The sequence below is a fragment of the Mycteria americana genome, chromosome 1 (genome assembly GCF_035582795.1).
Source record: "Mycteria americana isolate JAX WOST 10 ecotype Jacksonville Zoo and Gardens chromosome 1, USCA_MyAme_1.0, whole genome shotgun sequence".
In the NCBI taxonomy this organism is placed as follows: domain Eukaryota; kingdom Metazoa; phylum Chordata; class Aves; order Ciconiiformes; family Ciconiidae; genus Mycteria; species Mycteria americana.
The window spans coordinates 116,334,459-116,354,456 of NC_134365.1; the positions used below are offsets into that span (position 1 = coordinate 116,334,459).

The 19,998-nt window shown below is 42.1% G+C and overlaps 1 protein-coding gene across 1 annotated transcript in view; it reads left to right on the top strand.

The window, feature by feature from the left end:
- Positions 1–1,139: 1,139 nt before the first annotated feature.
- Positions 1,140–19,998, top strand: part of JAM2 (junctional adhesion molecule 2) — a 38,228-nt gene continuing 19,369 nt past the window's right edge. The window contains exon 1 of the mRNA XM_075516918.1: positions 1,140–1,242. Within this exon, the coding sequence (XP_075373033.1) occupies positions 1,188–1,242 (55 nt within the window). The 5' untranslated portion in view covers positions 1,140–1,187. The remainder of the gene's footprint in view (positions 1,243–19,998) is intronic.

Sequence of the window (19,998 nt, forward strand, 5' to 3'; positions counted from 1 at the left end):
TATTTATAAATAATCTTTCCTCATTTTGCTACAGTCTAACAAAATATAGCCAACGTTGCTGTTCCGATTATTGAAGAAATGCTTATGATACTTTTCTTGTTATAGAGCCGTATGACATCAGTGGTAATATATTTTTAAGATGTCATTAGAAACTACTCAGATGCGCTATTAACTGTCACAATGAGTAATTTGCCTTGATTCATAAATTTAAAGGGCCATTACGCCTCCTGTATATTTAATCAAGGCTCTCCTAGACTGCTGTAACCGTTAATGAAAAAGGCTTTGAAGGTCACCGTGTAGTCCGTCTCCTGCTGGGCAGCGGATGTGCCCTACGGTAGGTGGGATTTTGTCCAGTCCAGCGGTACGGGCACAAGGAGTCACTGTGACTTCGCTTAAAGCCTGCAACTTAAACCGGCGCCTCATCGTCACATCGCGCTCTTTTCATCCAGAACATCTACATTTTTGTTTTGTGATTTCACCCTGTTATTCCTACTTCCACCCCGGCTGGGTCTGACGTCGGGAAACGTACCGACAGGGACTACCGTCTTCTTTGCGAAGTTTAAGCTTTTCGTCATGAAAAGTTTATTCTGTTGCAACAAATGTCCTTGAGCTTATGAAGACCTGACAGTTTAAAAATAGACAAATAATTCGGAGGAAAGAGCTGCTGAATACAGCACGATACAACACAACGCAAGCCCCGGGATGCGCGGGGGCGTCGCGCTAGCCCCGTGGCGAGGAGGAGGGAGCTGCTGCCCGCCGCGGCTCCCCGCTCCGGGGCGCCGCAGGGCAGGGCAGGGCAGGGCAGGGCGGGCGGCAGGCCGGAGCACAGCCCCGCATCAGCCGCGGCTCCCTGCGCTCGGAGCCAGCGCGGGGCGGGGAGGCGCCTCCTCGGACACGTTAAAAGTTGTGTGGTGGCGGCGGGGGCGGGCTGGCGGGACCGGCGCGGGAAGGCTCTGCCGGCGCGGAGGCAGAGCCCAGCGGGCGCGGGCGTTGCGCCCCGGCTGCCGCACCTGCTGCACGGCAGCCTCCCCGCGCGCCCCCGGCCCGCCAGGCGCCGCCCCGTTCCCCCGGACCGAGGCGAGGCCGGGCCGGGCCGCCCCCCCTCCCCGCCGCGCCTCACGCCCCGCCGGCGTCGCCCGGCCGTTATTAACCGCTGCCGGCGGTGGGGAGCGGCCGTTGCCGAGAAGATGGCGAGCCGCAGCCTCCGCCTGCTGCTCCTCGGTTACTTGGGGGTCCTGAGCTGTAAGTGGCCGCGTCCCTTCCCCGCGGAGCAGGCGTGGGGGCTGTCGCGTACCGATCCCTCCGGGAGCGCCCCGGCCGTAGGGCTCCCCGCCCCGCTACGGCGCTGGGCTCCCCGGCCGCAGGAGGGACGGTTCCCCCGAAGCGTGTGTGTGTTGAGAGGGGACGGCTCGCCCGCGGGCGCCCGGCTCGCCCGGCCCCTTCCCCGGGCCCTGCCCTGCCGCGCCCCGCCGCGCTGCCCGCCGAGAGCCGCGCCCGCCCCCGCGGCGGCGCTGCCCGGCCCGGGGAGCCTCCGGGCAGGGCGAGGGGAGCCGCGGAGCGATGTCGTTTCCCTCCCTCGCCCCCGGAGCGAGAGGAGCCAAGTCGCGTCTCCAACGGCGAAATAAAAGCGAACGCGTCCTTCGCTGGAGCCGAGGGAGTGCGCGCTGATTATTTCCATGTGTCTCTTGTTTTCAGACAGATGTAACCTCTTTAAGCCGGGCCTGTTGCAGCGCAAGCCAGTGGCTTTCTGCAGTGATGCAAACTTTAGGATGCAGGCTGCGTAGTTTGCTTTTCTGATGGCCTTTGCAAGATGAATGAGCTAGTGACGGGAGCGTGTTTTCTGTTGCCAGCACTGGATGCTGCAGCTCCAGAACAGACTTAGTTTCCAATATTTTTGTGGTCCTATTGTCTAACTCCTTAAAAACAAAAGGGAGGGCCGGAGGAGCTGTTAAAATAAGTTGGCGAAAGCTACTCCACCCAGAAAGCACATGGAAATAAGAAAAAAACAGATCGTGGGACCACATACCTGCAAAGAAGCAGTGAGTTCATACACAGTGTTAACGGTGCCAGTCGTGTGATAATGCTGTAACTTTCGGATCATGTCTCACTGTGCTCCTGTTGTATGCTTCTTGTGTCTTGCTGGTATTTTAGGGACAGAGGCTGTACATGGAAATAATGTTTTGCAAAGAATTATGTAGCACGGTCTTGCAATGAAGTGACCGCCTGGGACAGGTTCTCAATCCGTTGTGGATGTGGGATGTCCACAGTGCTGATGCTGGGTATGTTTTGTAGTTTACCATTCATTCCTCCTCACCTAACAGAAACTTGTGTGTGTGGAAACTCCTTTTTTGCAGAGGAGGGATGAGTCCTGTCAAGGAGAGACTTGAAGTGACAAGTGTCTGTTAGGTCTTTGGTTTGGCGGTGGTTTTTCTTTTCCTCTCTCTTTGCTTCTATGAGACTTTATGGAAGTTTTGGGCTGTTAGATGGGTAGCTAGTGCAGACTTTCTCTTTCATGTAGTAAATAATAATAACAGTTATTTTCTTTGATCTTTTTTTCTTCGTTTGTTGTTAATTGCATGGGTATATCTGAGCAGATGAGGCTGCTGTGGTTTTTTTGGTGACGGGTTTCAGTGTCTTCAGGCTGCTCAGCTTTCTGGTTAGTTGTGTCTGTTAACAGTGCTGGATTTGACCAGTGAGGAAACGATAGAGGGTGGTTTGGAATAGTGGATCAAGGTCTGGTGCCTATGTTGTTGTCAGACGTGCATTTTTTCTTTTTCCTTTTCCTGTCCCAATTCCCAAGAAATGCTAGGTGGGAGGAAAGTTTACCAGCAAGGTGCTGATAAGAAGTCGCCGCATGAAGAAAGTGACTGTAGGTGGGTGTGCAAATGCTGATTGTTTATGTGAGCCGGAGGAAATCCAGGCAATCAGGAGTCTGCCCCTGCTCCTGTGGCTGGAGTATGTTCACATTAACAATAAGAGTGAGTAATACGGCCGTCCAAGTCAGATGTATGGGCTGAGTGATCTCTTATGTGGGACTGGGGCCCAATGTGCCATGGTGATAGTGGGGAATGGGCAGAAACTAATGAGGAAAAGGAAGCAGTGATTGATACCTGAAGCATGTGAACGTTATATTGTGGAGTAGGTCTAGAGAACTTGTTTGGTAGTTTAGCTGCAGAAATCAAGAGCTGTATAAGTTGGTCAAAGGACGTCAGCATAGCCAAGAACAGTGCTGAGGTAGATGAGGTTTGAATTGCTTTTCAGTGAGAACCTACTAAGAAATACTAATGACCTGGAGAAACAGTGGTTTCTCTGAGTTGAAGCTTCTCTTTCACCTTTAATTTAGGGGAGAATAAGGGAGTTGGAGATCTTCAATCGTATTCTCTGTCTGCACGAGCTCCTGAAACTGATGGTACCTGGAAGGTTTTAAAAGGTGCCACAGAGTAAGACTTGTGAACTCTTGTTGTCAAGACAGTTAGAAAATGGACAGAAATGATTGTTACAAATCATCATGGCTACTCTGGAGGAGATAGTATGTATTGATGAACTGGCCTTTTTGTGAAGCTTCTAGGTGTGATTTTTCTTGCATTCATGTACATTAGAAATTAAATTTAAGCTGGCGATGCTGGAAGCAAATCCAGTACAATGTGTCTGTGTGAGGACAATGCAGAGGCAATAAATAGTAGTCTTACATAAACATTTGATGGAGCTTACTGGGGTAGTTTGAGCAATAAATAAGGTGAGGTTTTGTTTGGTTTTTGCTTTAAAATAAACACTCCTTAGTGCTCAGGAATCTTTCAGCGAGATACAGAGGTTCTAGACTGCAAGATACCCGAATGCTTCTAAAACAGATAAAAATTGAGGACTTGGTTGTAAGACCTTCCTGCCTTTAAAAGGGAGACATGCTCATCTCTCTAGCTTATGTTATATAACCTTCACAATTTCACCCTCTTGGTTAGATGCTCAGGGCTCAGAAGAAACTTTGGATGTGAGCTATTGGCATGTCTCTCAGAAATCACGGCCTTCGCTGCATTTGAGCAAATCATGCTATTTTCTTAAACCTAGGCATGCTACTTGGAAGGGGAGCTCTGTTTCTGAGAGGCCTCAGCCAGAAGCAATGCTGTTCTGTGGTAAGGGCTTTGTCTCTCTCCTCTCGCGCTCCAGCAGAGAGGAGGCAGAGCAAGCTGGTCCCTGGCTGGCCCTGCAGTATTCTTAGTTCAGGTTACTGGCCCCACAGCCTGCTATTGGATGTACAAAAGAAAAAACGAGGGTGACTGCCTTCCCTCACTGCATACAGGAGACAGGAAATGTACCTGGAAATGTCACATCAAGACAATCGCAATGCCTCTTGTTTTCTTCTGTTTAAGGTGGATATATGCAAGTGGAGGACTTGCTTTTGCTGTCGCTTGGCCTCTGAGGTCCTGTTTTCTCAGCTTTAATGTTGCAACAATTCTTTGTTCATGTCATAGGACATGTATTTCTGGTAATTGTGAATACCACAGGGCATCTGGCATTAATAATGAGAGTTAAAACTACCACTGTGATTAGCAGATCTAATTGAGCCTGGATGAGGTCTTCTCATTGGCTATTTAACTGAATTACACAAAGATATTTTTGCGATTGTTTCCTGTATTATACCTATATTTCCTACTGCAGACTGTTTTGGCAGCAATGCGGTAGCTGCCAGGTTCTGCTGCAGAAACTGGCTGATGACATCACAGATGATTAGGTAAGAACTCACAAGTAGTTGAACTTTGACTTCACCTTTTCTCTTTAGCTGACTGACTTAACAAAACATGTGGGATCATCTTTCGTGACCTAGAGCTACCAAACTTGTCTGTGTCCGCTGACTAGCCCCGAATGTTATTGGGGGGTGTGCAGACCTGTTTTTAAAGAAATGAGTTAAAAATGTTAGAGAAGGCTTCTACCCTTCCTCAAAGGGTGCCCCAAGTGCTTTAGCTTCTTAAGTGCTGGTGGTCACGAGAGAGAAGTTCTCTTAAGTATGGGAGAACCTTCTTGTACAACTGATATTAAAAAAAAAAAATCCAGTTTTCTCATAATTTCACATGAGTAAATAATAGTGGTATAGTGGTATTTCTTCACTGATGACAGACAGTGATATGCATGTGAATCTTCTGCAGTAGCAGTAAGCAAGATTTCCTTGGGGGGGGGTGTGTAGGTTTGGGTTGTCAGTGCTTTTGGAGGGGCAGGAACAAGTAGTAATTTAGCTCTGAAATTGGGATTTAAAATTTACATATGGTATGATCTACTTAGAGTCCAACACTGAAAATGCCATCTTTTTGTTGGAGCACTTCTGAAGACAGTCTGTTTATCATCAGTTCTCAGCAGCTGGTGATCCCTTTTAGGAATACTTTTCTCAAAGTAAGGCTGAGAGTCATACTTTCTCTTAGCAATGCTAGAGGTGACTCCAGTGTAAATGCTTACATAAAGGAAGATTACTAAGAAATGTTCACACAGCCAGAAATGTCCACGTTGCAATATAAATATCTTGTATATCAAAATAATTGAAGCACAAGGTAGATATTTGTATTTGTCATTGCAGACTATTTGCCAGGGCCATATGGAATGGCTAAATTAAGGTTCCCTTGAAGTTATACAATGATACCAAACAAAAAAAAAAAATGCTTAAAATAGTGTCCCTGTGGATGTATACAATGAACTATCTTATTGGTGTTTTTTCTTGTTTGGCTGGTTGGGTTTTTTCTCCACCATGATAACTTTGTGGCACTATTGCATATATGGGGGAAAATAGATGGTTTACAAGTTCTTACTTTTTAGTTGAGTGGCTAATTTACAATGGGGTGAGCACTTTAAAGGAAACTGAGGGAAATGTTATGTGGAAGCTGAAAGGCAATTCATTTACCGGTAATTAATTCTATTCCAGTTAGCTGACCTTCCTCCTACTCCCCCCCCCCCCCCCCCCCCAGTTTTGTAAAGCTAGCTTTGTTACAGTTTTACTTTCTGGCATGTCCTTTCCCAGACTGAGTACTTTTCAAAGAACTATCAGTTTTAACAAAACATTTTTGCAGAAAAGCCTGTCTCATCTTCCTCAAAGCATTGTATGTGATTGTGATGTAATTCCACCACAGGAAGCTTAAAGCAAATATTATGGTGTCTTGTAATCAAGACAAATGATTTGTTTCCTTCATCTAAATACTGGGTTTTTTTAGGGAGATGAATATGTATTTCAAAGAATGAGACAGCAAATGAGGCTGGAGGAGCATTTGGATGATTGCCAGTGCTTGTGCTCACCTGTGCTTCCAAAGCCACTTTTTTTCTGGAGGGCTCCAATGAGTTATGTCACCTCTATGCTCACAGTATATCATTGAGCGCTCGAGTGCTTATGTAAAATTTCTTAAACCAGGCAGAAGGTGAGCTTGGCAGCTGAACATCCGGTCCTGTTCATTTGTCGGTTTCTAACATACGCTGGGAGGTGAAGGAGCTTTTGGAGAAGGAAGAGGAGGGAAAATAGCCATTTCTGAACAACAGCAAGTGATATAACAGCGGTAGTTGTTGAACCACTAGTAAGTCTGTAACCCCTCTGGTCAATAGGAATTAAAGCAGGCATTCAGTTTCTCACAAAGATTATTTGCAGGGGAAAACATGGTGGAAAAATCTGGTAATAAGCCTTTTTGAATGCTTGCTTTTTACAAGTTCAAAACTTAGCAGTTTTCAGCAGGAGATGGGAAGATCAAACTTGCATTGAAATAGCTACAACTTGATCCTGGCTGTTTAAAAAAGTAAGAAATGGTCAGACTTGAGCTGGAAAGAACAGACCCTACAGGTATGAAGTTTCAATAGATATATTTACATAGCTTTTGTTTGGATTAACTTCTTAAGGGTTGAACATGCTCTCAAGCCAGTCCAAACCACTGGATCAGACTCAAAGGGAAAGAAAACATATTATCGTCTGGATGGAAAGTGAAGTATTATAGGGTTGTTTTGGTACCAGATAATGTTAACAATAGGGGCTATATTTGCAGTTCACAAACTGCTAGCATAGTTCTTGGAGGTAATGATGGAACATGCATTCTTGAGAAGCGACTTTTGCTCAAATTAATGTAATAAAGAAACAAAAATTATTAGGTATTGTATCTCAGTCTGCAGAAAGTGCCCTCTATGAATTGGGAGAAATTCTTGGGGGTAGTATGCTAAGGACTTGTGTATGTTGGCTAGAGCTGGGTTAGAGTTGGAGAAGAGTTTGTGCTTGGCATACTTGTAAGCATAAGAGGAAACGATATGCAGAAAACCAGAGTTTGAATACATATTATGTGAGTTAGCAGTTTGTCACTTGAATGTATAGGCAGTACTTATCTCTGGGAGGCCTTGGTTCATAACTGAAGCTTTCTAGTAGCTGTGCTGGCAAAAATGAGTAAATACGCATCATCTGGAGTGATATCTATCAAATGCGTAGGTGTGCTTAGGTGCATGTTATGGCTAGCTTTTGTGCTCCAGTACCCTTTCTATTTCTATAAAATGGTCTTAAAAAGTAAATAGTGGTTCTTTGCCCTTTAACTATTGGGTTACCTAAACTGATTTTCTACCTCTCCTCCAGTCTTTAAGCTAGTCAACCACAAAGGTGAGTAATTCTCTCAAACTCCTAACTTGTTGTTTATGGCTCTTGTTTTATGTACCCTTGTGCCAGATTGACTGGGATTTTGGGGAGTGTGACAGGGCTTTGATGCAGCTTTGACACCGTTCCAACTGGTGGTGGTGAGCACTTCTGAAACTGGCATTCAAGCAAGCTGTCCCATGTATTTAATAATGAAGGGCTATACTTCTGTATTTGAGCAGGCTGCTTCCCTGACTAAATACAGAAAAATCTGAGAGGACACAGTGGCTGGGGATGAGAAGTATGGGCTTTGGTATGCCAAGACCCGTGGAGGGCTGCTGGCTGGGAGCCCCTGCAGCTCTGGCTTGAGGCGTTGCTCAGTGACCCTGGCTGGGGCATTCTGAGCCACCATTTTCATGCTACAGAGCTTTGCTGGGTCCGATTGATTGGTGTTAAGGTGTTGAGCTTGCTTGAGAGCCTGAACATTTTTAAAATGTAGATTGGGGGAAAGTCAGGCCCTGCTGAGAATAAAGCACTTAGCTGACCCATGCTATATGAAAGGTGTGTGCATTAATTAAGTTAACTCTTAAGTTGTGCAAGTTAATTCTAAACAGAAATATATGCTTTCTGTAATATATGTGACATGACTGAAGACTCTTTAAATGCTGCCACTGAATTAAACAAATTTTAACGTGATGTCTTGTCAATTAAGATGTTATATGTCAAGATTTGGAAAAGGGTATAAATTTTAGTAACTTCTAACAGATAAGTGCATGTGTTTCATTGTTTGAGACTTAGAAGATTATAACTAATCAGTGACTTAATACTGCACATAACTCTAGCTTGTTTCAGATGTTTGCAACTCCTAACTATAGGAATAATTAAACAGAGGAGGATTATCTCTAAAACCAAAGTGGTAGAATATCAAAGGAAGACATCACTGGTATCTGCTTAGCACTGTTCAGAAACAAAAATATGTGATAAATGTTGCTGGGCTGAGTTCTTTTGTTGTGTATTGTTGGTTTGTTGGTTTTTTTTTGTCTCTCTCCATCCCCCCTGCTTTTCTTTAAAGAACAAACATGTATCACAGGGTTCTCCTTGGAAGGTGGGGAAGGGGTGTGTCGTCGTGTGTCCGTCCGTGTCCCCCGTCCCGTCCCCCCCCCCCCCCCCCCTTTCTTTCTTTCTCCTCCAATGTCCATATAAAGTCCAGTTAAAAGATCAATAATAGCAATGCTTAGATGTTGGAAGTTTGTGCAGAAAAGGTTCTTTATCCTCTGAGAAGATTTAGTAGCTTTCCATTTAAATGTCAGTAAATATTTTTATGTAAAAGGTAAATGTTTTATTTTTAGTCAGTATTTGAGTATTCTTTGTATCTTGCAATGAATACCGCTGTTGCCTTCTGTTCACCAACATAATGGTCCTCCCTGGTGTAATGTGATTCACTGATACACAAGAATGTCATAATCATTTGAAGGGCTCCTGAAAGGAAAATCAATATTTCAATATTGGAATAGAGCAATACAGCATGTGAAAATGTAAAAGAGAGGGAGGGTTGGGACAGCCAGGTGGTAGTAAGGGCTCATAAGATTTTTAAGATGATGGTGGTGTAGTATTGGAATGACTAGTAAAGCAAACAAATTCAGGACACTCAAGATTCACTGGTAACATCGAAGTTGGTGCCTAGGAGAGGAAGTAGAGAGAAGTAAGCAGATGCGTCCATAGTGGAAGTATGCTTAGACATCAAGAAGCGACCCTTTGGGCTGCGTTAGCATATGGTTTTGCTACTTGCCATACAGTCTAAGAGGCCTTCACATAATTCCATTTGTAACTCAATTGCTTTATTTTTTTTTTTCCTTTTCTAAATGAGACCTACATCCTGGACATCAACTAGTCCTGTTTGAATCAAGTGATACAGAAGTATTCTGAAATGTATTGGGCACAAAAAGTAAATGTGATTCTTCTCTTTCTATGTGTTCAGTTTAAGTGTTGTTGAAATGATGGCTCAGGGGTACTTCCAGAAGGTAATGTACTTATAGCACTTGTCTTTGGAGCCTTTCAATAAATAATGTTCTAGGGGATAAAAGTCATCTGGGGAAGCTGTTTATCAACAGGGAATCAGCACCATATGTAGAGAGACTAACTAAAAAATTGTTTTCAGCTCTACTTTTCCCCTGAATACTCTGAATACTCTATTTCTTTTTTCATTCATGTTGCAGTTGTATCTCTACCTGAGTCCTCAAGACTGTAACAATCCACATGTAGTTGCTGTTAGCTTTCTAGCTGTGTTCAAATTCTTAGCCCCCTTTTTTAGCGGGGAGAAGGGAGGGAAAACAGTGCTACAAAGGTTTTGCTTGGTTGCCAAAGAGTGCAGTGGCTTTCCAACATAAATAGCTGTTGGGAGAATGCACTGATTTTTGTGAGAGAAGAATGAAGTGATGTCTCTTTATAAGCATTTAAACTTATTTAAAGTTTATTCAAAGCTTTTGAAAGCTATGTAAACAGAGAAAGAGGAGGGGGATGACCAGTTCTTATATGTACAGACTTTCAGGTACAGAACATTTTTTCTGAGTTAAAGCAAACTTAATGTCCTCTATGGAACATCAAAGCTGCGCAGAAGTTGTTTTTTCCTTACCTTTTTAAGCTAGTCTTCAGTCCAACAAAAAAGTCACAGAAAACTTATATTTTCTTATGAAAATGTCATAAAACTGACAGATACTTTGTCTTCTACTAAAATAATAGAGTCTAAAAGAATATAATATCTATGTAGCAAAATCTACTAAACCCAAAAGATTGTTTTACACTTCACTTTGGAAAGCTGGGAATAAGTCAGTATTTAGGATAGCCTAACATTTGATAAACTCTGAAGACAACTGGTTTTAACTTCGGGGGGGGGGGGGGGGGGGGGGGGCAAAGATGAACTTGGATCTCATTGGCATCTTTAACAATTGATTGTATGTATCAGTGTACGCTCCCCGCACCCCCAAAGCAAAAGAGCAGCTTGGAGGTAGAACAGGACGGGAAAGGAACAGAGCTGCTGTTTGTTACTGAAGCGATGCTGTACCTATGGATTCCAGCAGAAATTAGATGTTACAAGCACTTAACGAAATATTGGGAGGGGTTAAGGGGAAATTTGCTCTTCTTTTGAAGTTGAATTAGCTCACATTGCGTGAATACAAAGAGAAGGAGAGGGACAAATCGTAACTAGGGAGAATATCAAACTAACTGTGTAGCTTGTGTGTCCAATATGTACATAAAGAAGTTGACTGGAGTCCTAGTAACCCTGTTTACAGGCATACTATTTAAAATAGTATGTCCAATATAGATATGTTAGTAACTTAAGCACCTTCAGTTTTGGGGTGGGACTAATCATCTGAAAACTAGAAAAATTATCTACTGCGTCATGTTGCTGTTAAGGCTGCAATCCTGCTCCTATATGCTGCTTTTGAATCCCTTGTAAGTTTATGGAGCCCTGCTGAAATCTTGTAAGTAAAAATGTGGTATGAAACCTGATTATTTTAGATTGTCAGTTGTGGTGACTGAAGGGTAGATAGTCCATGTTCTTTAGCTGCCTCTGCCTTGGGATGGGAAACGTGCTGGGTGGACAGATAGTATCCAAGGAAGCTCCTATGGCTAAATGTGGCAAGGGTCTTAGTTAAGAAATCAGACTGTTTAAGTAGAAGATATGGGTAGACTTGGCTATGAAGAGTTGCATATCTGTAAGCTCTGAAGTGGATACTCTTTCCTGTGAAAGAGTAATCAATTTTTTCTTGCAAGGAACCTGTTCCTTATCTGCCCTAAAACAATACCTGGCACTTCTAAACATAAACCATAAATTAAGCTTATGGGCTTATTTTACAAAGGCACTTTCAGCAGAACTGTTGAACTTTTACTTAGTTGGTGATGAGTTCCTCTTCTAGAAGAGAAGTGATGGTAGCAATCTATTATTCAACAAGCCATCTGGTCCCCTTTCTTGATTTCTTGACCACTCATAGCTCTACTGATGCTAGCTCTGTACCATCCAGGCTCATTGCAAGAAACTCAGCCCTGCAACAACAATGGGAATAAATATGTAAAGGTGCCCAGATCCTCTTCTTACTAAAATATATTGTTCTGTGAATTTAGAGCTGAACTCTGAAGATGTTATTTTGTGTTTGGGTTCCATGTGGTCCCAGTGCTTGTGCTGATGTGCGTCTGCCTGCATAATCTGTTTGCCAGCATAGTCCTTGGCCTGTTCTTCAGTCATCTTTCTCAAAAAGAGATCCTTATGCTGAAATTAGTTGACCTAAGTTGAAGGAGCACAAGCACCTTCAAAGTGGTATTCTTTAGTCTTATTTCTAAAGGAAACTTCAGTTTAAACAACAGTAGCGTCACACAAGTTTCTAGAGCATCAGTATCTCATGAGCAGTTGGTTATAAAGGGAACACGGGCAGAAGTAGGCAAAGCAGGTGGCAAAATAGTAGTTTAAAGCAGCATATATGCCTATCTAGGAGTCATGGTTTCATGAAATGTGTTGATATATTAACTCTAACAAGTATCCTAGAAATGTAACACGTGTTTTTTGGTGATATAATATTATATGTGCACTGTCGAGTATTCCAGATATAGCCATTTTAACCACCAGACCTTTAAGCACTAAGTTGTTCTTGAGAAGGTAGTGACCCAGGGGGCTGAATCCTTAATCAGATATGGTTTATTCTTAAAAAACAAAACAAAACAAAACAAAAAACAAAAAAACCCACAAAACAAAAAAAAACGCCCAACCCACAAAACTAATGGCTTAAAAAAAAAAAAAAATCCCAGCTCTACATGTTCCTGGTACTATTTCTGTCTCTGAACTGTGACTAGATTGACTATTTAATTCTGACAAGATTGTTTGTCTTCCATACAAATCCTTCTGTCTCCTGGATTTTTTTTTTGTTGTAGTTTTACAGTATTACAGAATTGCTGACCTCTTTTTTTGTTTCACTTTTGTGAGAGTGAAACGGCTGGTACTTTCTTAGTTTAAGTACCTGCAGACAAGATCATCAAATCCTATTACATGAAGCAGCAAACCAGTGAATTGTGAATGTTAGCTCACATACTGAGCTTTCCCTTCTTCTGATGCAAAGCAGCAGTGTATTTCATTAGCGAACTTTACCCAAATATTCTCAAGGATGTGGCTCCTAACACATCTGTTCTATTGAAAAGCTGTGATGATCACCAAGTTAACATTTATGCTTGATTTAAAAATAAATAAAGCACAGAGTTACTCCATTATGTTTATTCCTGTTTCCTGTGTAACTTTCCAGTGTTGTTCTTCTAATGTTTTCTAATCTGAATACCCATATGTTGTTTTGCTTGTGTAGCTTTTAATGTGATGAAGACTGTAGTGGGTTTTTGTGGTTTTTGTTGTGGGTTTTTTGTTTTGTTTTGTTTTTACCCTCTTCATCCCCTTTAAGGAAAACTTGGCACCTATTATACTGTGACCTTTTGTTCCTAGCTCTACCTTCTGGAGGATTTCTTCTAATCACCCTTCTCCTTTAATCGTGCACAACATCTTCTGTTTGTTTTAGCTCCTCTTGATACATATAAGCCTTAATTGAATTGAAGGAGTGGCTTCAGTCTTGTTCAAATGTGCCGGGAGGTGCTTCTATAAAATTTGATATTGGAGAACTAAGTTATCTATTAAAGGTCTGTAGAATTAAGGCTAAAGATATGCATTCGTACTGTAAACTATGACGTTGATTGAAAGTAATAGTCATCAAACATGACTGTTAGCTGCTTCTGGCAGGAAGAGACTGTTGAGCAAACTTGGAAGTGTAAGAGATCATGTGTGAATGAAAATGGGATGAGCTAATTTGGCAATTGCATTTGGATTATTAGGAAGGGTTCACCAAATTCTTTTGGCCAGGATAGAAGTGGTCATCATGTTCCCAGCTCATATTAGCAAAGAATCTGGTCTGTAGTCTGGAGGGAAAAAGCTAAAAAGCTAAGTTCAGTGCTGTTTATCACTAATAGGATGCAATCCTAAAATTCATGGTTTGAGTGAAATTTGCTCAAGCGAAAACACTGCCACCACCCCCAGTTATTGGAAACATCTCCTCAGAAATCCCACATTCACAAAGCATTGCACAAGGCTCTTGCTGAGCATTTGTATTTAAAGAACATCCTACTGTTTTTGGAAAGACTGACTTGTTCTAGAATGAAGTCATGGTATGTCCCAAAGTCAGCAAAAATTGAATGGGAGAAAGCCTGTGTAAAGCCCTTTTTAAAAACTCACCACAAGGAGTTATTCTTGCATCCGTTGCATATTAGTATAGAAGTATGTTCTAGGTCAATATTTGCTCCAGAGAGAACAAATTTTTTTTTTTTTTTTTAATTTAATGTATTTCAGATGTATCATCCCTTTCAGTGGGGGACATAAGGTGACAATGCTGACTTGACTTCGATTATCACACTTTGCGGAAAATGAGACATTTGGGCATAGTTGGTCAAATTAGCTATCCTACCTGCTACTTAGGATCTGTTTGCAATGCACAATTCTTGTTAGTTAGCTACTCCTATACCTTTAGAAGCCGGAACTTAATACATAATCATATGTACTCATCTTCCACAGTGAAAGTGCTTTGTAGAAGTGCTTAGATTAATAAAAAAGGGGTTGAGAAGACCTACTGGGGAAAAAACTGCTATAAACTTGAGAAGGGACTGAGGATGCACAGGAAGTTTGGTTCCAGCTTAAATGAGTAAGACTATGGGAAGAGACATTGCTTCACTATAACAACGTATTTACTTAAAATGATTTAAAATTGTAGTGTCTTGATGTTCTTCCTAGCATCTGGGAACATGATCCTACAGACAGGGAGCTTGAATTACTTCACTGGTTCTGAATGAGGAGGGACTCCAGTTTCATATGGTGTTTACTGGAATTGTAACTAATGCTGGTTCACACAGTTGGAAAGTAAATTTGTTTTCAGGCTTTTTTAGATAAGTAATGTCTGTATTTGTAGGGATCTTAAAAGTCTTTTCCAACGTAAATGATTGTATGATATAAATGATGCGACTTCTTGAAAGTGTTTATCCTTTTCGAATTGCTTGGCAATTCCAGCAAAAGTCACTTAAACATTGTAGGGATTTCAGAGACGTTTATCTCAAATTGTGGGCCAGAATAGTTGTGTGGGTTTTGGGGGGGTTGTCTGTTTCTTCTAGTTTCCCAACTCTCTTGTGTTTCAGGACTGATTTTACAGTTGATGTAAATCAGTCTAGTACTATTGACTTCAGAGGAACATGCCAGTTTGCACTGGGTACCTCGCTTCATTTCGTAAATTTAATAATCATTCTATGACAATTTCTCTAGGTATTTGCATAGGCAAGTGTTTTGCTGAATTGTTACACCTCATAATGCAACTGGAAGTCTGTTTCTTCAGATCACTGCTGTAGTGTGTGATATGAGGTGGGTGGGACAGCAGTGGGAAGGGGCTTTGTTGTGGTTTAACCCCAGCTGGCAACTAAGCAGCACCCAGCTGCTTGCTCCCTCCCTCCTGGTGGGATGGGGGAGAGAATCAGAAGAGTAAAAGGGAAAAAACTCGTGGGTTGAGATAAAGACAGTTTAATAGGGAAAGCAAAAGCCACGCACGCAAGCAAAGCAAAACAAGGAATTCATTCACTCCTTCCCATGGGCAGGCAGGTGTTCAGCCATCTCCAGGAAAGCAGGGCTCCATCACGCATAACAGTTACTTGGGAAGACAAATGCCATCACTCCGAATGTCCCCCCTTCCTTCTTCTTCACCAGCTTTATATACTGAGCATGACATCATATGGTATGGAATTAGCCCTTTGGCCAGTTGGGGTCAGCTGTCCCAGCCGTGTCCCCTCCCAATTTCTTGTGCACCTGGCAGAGCATGGGAAGCTGAAAAGTCCTTGATTTAGTATAAGCACTACTTAGCAACAACTAAAATATCTCTGTGTTATCAACCCTGTTTTCAGCACAAATCCAAAATGTAGCCCCATACTAGCTACTATGAAGAAAATTAACTCTATCCCAGCCAAAACCAGGACAGGCTTCTACTCCCATAGCCTGTTTTCATGGTCTTTTGAAACATGATGGTACTAGACACAAGTCCTCAGCATCCTGATGCGTCTTAAGATAAGCAACAGCTGAAGCAGCTCTAGGCTTGCACTGCATTTACAAGCTGTCTCTGAGCTGCTGAGTTGCTGTGGAAACCAGCGTTGAGCGGGACTGGGAGAGGGCTGGAAAACAGGCTTTTTTGTGAGAGCCTGACTGGTTTAAAACCTCATCCTCCGTTTTCAGAAGCTCCCTCTGAATTGCCATGGCGACAAGAAGAGTAGCAGAGTTTTGAGTCTTGTAAAAGCGCGAGCTATAAATATTTGTTTGGTTAATAGCCTATGCTTCTGGATTGTCTGTCTCTTGGAATAAATGCCATGCTACATTGAACCTTTGCAAGCTGTGAATTCAAACCGTTCCTCTCTTCTGTGTGAGTAGAAAAAGAAGAGGCAAAACCAAAAAACTTTGAAGGGAATTGAATTTTACATTTTGATTAATAATCATGTAAAAACTAATTTTTTCCCAGAATTTCCCACACCATCTCGTGCAGTAATCTTTCAGTGTTGGGACTGCTGAAAGCACTTAGGAGGCTGTTCAATTTATCTGGAATTGTTGTGCTTTGGTGTTCAGTTTCTTCAGAAAGGCTGACCTAAATAATCTCTTCCTTTCTTGTCCCGAGCCACTTGGTTTTTATTCCCTACTTTCTCCCCTACGAGCACTTCCAATGTTGTGTTTCCAGGGCCAACTGTCCTTGGGGCTCTGCTCTGAAATGAATCATTAACATGATCTTAAACTCTTAGGACTACTACTGATAACTTTAGATAATTGGCTCTGAAAACTTCAGTCTCTTATTACTTTTACTTTCAAGATTTTTTTTTTTTTTTTTCTTAACTTGAAAGTTAAGAATAAAGGCACCATCAGCTGGTGTGCTAGCCTTCCAGATTGCACTAAACAATACACACAAAGCCAAGGATTAACTCATTCTTAGGTTGGCATTATAAATGAAAACCTCTTTGCTAGTCTTCTCTGTAGTTGAGGCATTTAACACAAGAACTTCTTTCCCCTGTGAGACTGAGAACTCCTCAGATCATCCAATACCAGGTTTTAATACAGGTAGAAATCCTGCTCTTAGTCACTTTCTGGCAAAGCTTCTCTTCCCTTGTTTAAATAGCTCCTGGCTGGATGAAAATGCAGTTCTGCATTCTGTTTCTCATGTGACTTCTGTTATGAAGGCAGAGTTACTGAAGCTGATTTAAAATCTACTTTCTGTAACAGATGAGTGCGAAGGATTGTTCTTATTTTTATGCTACATGTAAATAAAATAGTGCTTTTTTGTATTAGGCTCTAGACCTCTGGATATGTAATAAGTAGTAAATCCAAGAAAAACTATTTGAACTTGAGCAGCTTGGCCATTTAAACTCTGTCACTTTAGCCTAAGTTTTGGGTGTTTGTTTGGGGTGGTTTTGTTTTGGTGGCTTTTGTTTGTGGTTTTTTTGTGGGTTTCCTTTGTGGGTTTTTTTCTTTTTCTGAAACAACCTACTACTTGTCAGGTTTTTCTGTTTGGAGGAACCACCCTAAAGTACACTTTAGGGTGACACCTTGCTTTGTTGCAATAGAGATCCTGCAGGCAGGATACTTAAAACTTGACTGCTTTGTCTTACTTGAGTATCTGTAATAATATTTATTTTTTTTTAATTGACTGCTTTTGCTCTTAATTTGAGATCTTTTAATAAAAAATGGTGAAGAGAGTATCTGCTGACTTCCCAGCAAGACACTTAATGTGTGTGTTATCTATCTAACCGACCTATCATCTGGATGCTGGTCTTGTTATCAGCTTCAACTGTGTAACTCTGCTCAGGAGGGCAAACAGAGTGGAGGATTACTCCATTGTGCATGGCTCTGAACCTGGGCTGGAAGCGGGGAAAATGCCTTTGGGTTTTGGGGAAGTTTGGGTTTTTTTGTTTTGCTGGGGGTGAGGGGAAGGTCAATTTTGTGTGTGTGTCATACTCCGCTGTAGAAATGGAATTTTAATTTTGTAATAGCTGCTCTTCCAAAAGAGAAGCCAAACCAAATATTGGATTTAGCTGTTTTCTTCCCACTGCCCCTGCCCTTGGTCCAAAAACCTAGTCCATTTCTCCATGAATAAAAAAACTTGTCAGGAGTTAGGAGAGGGCTTGTATAAAAGGAGGGGAGGGAAAGCTAGCAGGTATCTATGTGCACAAATTGCAGTTCATTACAAGGCTTTTCATGAGGTTATTAACAAATCTCCTTATGGAAAAGGCACTGCCTACAACATAGAAATTAAGCTGTGTTACTCTGCCAGTGAGCTTTTATTCCCTACATCCCCCTATGCTTTGAACCTTCTGAGTATCTAAAAGCCTGCTTCTGCTGTATCTCTGTTATTCCCAAGAGTCAAGACCAAGATACTACATTTCTAGTACTGTCTAAGGAGTGCAAATAGCTAGCCATATTTTTTGTCCTGACACCTGAAATATTACCAGCACAGATACACTAGAACAACTTCTTTGTAGTGCTGGAAAACCAGCACTGCATCTGCTCGTATCGAGGAACAGTTTTCCTTATAGTTGTAAGGACTGAAAACTTAACTTCTTTGTTAAAAGCAGTTTCTTCAAGCTGCTAGAAAAACACTTCTCGTTTGCCACTGAGGTAGGGTTAGCATATGTGTACATAGTGTAGGATCCCTAGGTTTTCTTCCTTGATTAAAAACATCTGCAAGGTCTATGTCCTAATTAGCCAGTAAGAGTGTTGAAAATCTTGCCACGTATTTCACAGGATGTTAAGCTACTCTCAAAAGCTTTATGTGTTACCACCAGGTCTCAGAGAGTTGCAGCAGCTCTGGGGTCTGAACAACTAAAACTTGCTGTGTTTAAGTCTAGCAGTTTCCAGCACATGACAGGAGCACTGCTGACAGCTACCACATAAGTGAAGGGGTGCCTGAGAAGTTCTTCAAGTTCCTTTTGTGTTTTAGACCCCTTTAGCTGGTCAGCCAGAAAATGTGCCTTCTCTCTTAGGTTACCATCCTTTATGCAGTCACACCACGCCTATTAAAATACAAACTTGCTCACCACATCTGGACTTAGAAGGGCTGCTTATTCCCACCCTGCAGACCCTCCCTTCAGACTACTCCCTTATTTGTCTTCTGTGGCTGAAGATATGCAGGGTTGGCTTTTTCTGAAGCGGATAAATACTCCCCAAAGTAAATCCTGTTCTATTACTATTCTTTAAGATTCAGGAAATTTTGTAACTCAAGATAACTGAAAGACTGAAGTTGAGCTTCTTTTTCCCTTTTTTTTTTTTTTTTTCCCCCGTGTTGTGGGATAATTTCTTCTAGCCCTTGTCCAAAATTTGAAGTCTTAATGCCATGTTTGTTATGTTTACTTAATGAAGCTGGGTTTATTCCAGTTATTTCAGGCTACGTTTTGGTGCCTAAATTGCCAATTTTGGAGATCGTTTAAGGACTCTGGCCAACACAGGAGACTCCTGCAGAGGCTGTGAATACTTGCGATCTCTCTCCAGCATGTTTGCTGAAGGTTAGCATTTACCAAGCAGAACTGATGGAAGACGAAGGCTGCTTAAACACTGACTGCTGACAGCAACGTGGCTGGGAAGAGTGGTGGGTCTGAGCCCTGCCTGTTGTTAACTGTTGGAGTTAACGTAGTCTAGCCGGCCAATGCCGCCGTGGGTTGGTAGCCTTTCGGTTGTAGCAACTGCATCTAAGACTACTAAGAAGAATGGGAGTTAGTCTTTTTTTTTTTTTTTTCATTCACAACTACTTCTGTCCAAAGGTAGATAGCTTCTCCTCCCCCTTCCCCATTTATGGACTATGTAATCTAAGGACTACTTCTCTTAGGAAAAAATATGGCAACAGAAGAGCCAAAACAGATGTGAGTGTTTAAATGATGTGACTGTGGCAAAACTCTAAGTATCGTTTGAGTACCTCATGGTAGGTAGTTACATAGCTGAGAAGTCTGCATCAGCATCTAAGCATGTTGCCGGGGGTTTACCCTGAGATGGTCATGTGTATGAAGGATGCTAACACCAAACAGATGTCTGGTTTCCTATTCTCTTTCAGGGATTTCAGTAAGAGAACTGGCTTCATTATCGCTTTATTCCTGGGACATCGGACTTCCTAAACTTAACAGTATCCTCTGAAATCCTTTGTTAAGCTTTGCTCCAGACCACCTGCTATTTAGAACTTGGCAAAACAAATACCACAAGACTGCTTTTTCTCTTGTACTTATAACTTTGTTTTGATTCTGTTCTCATGTAATTTCCTCCAGGCACACTGTTTCCTTTGATTTGGTTTGACTAATATGCTTTTCCTTAATGATTCCTCCATCTAGTAGTATGAGTTTACAGCTGTGTA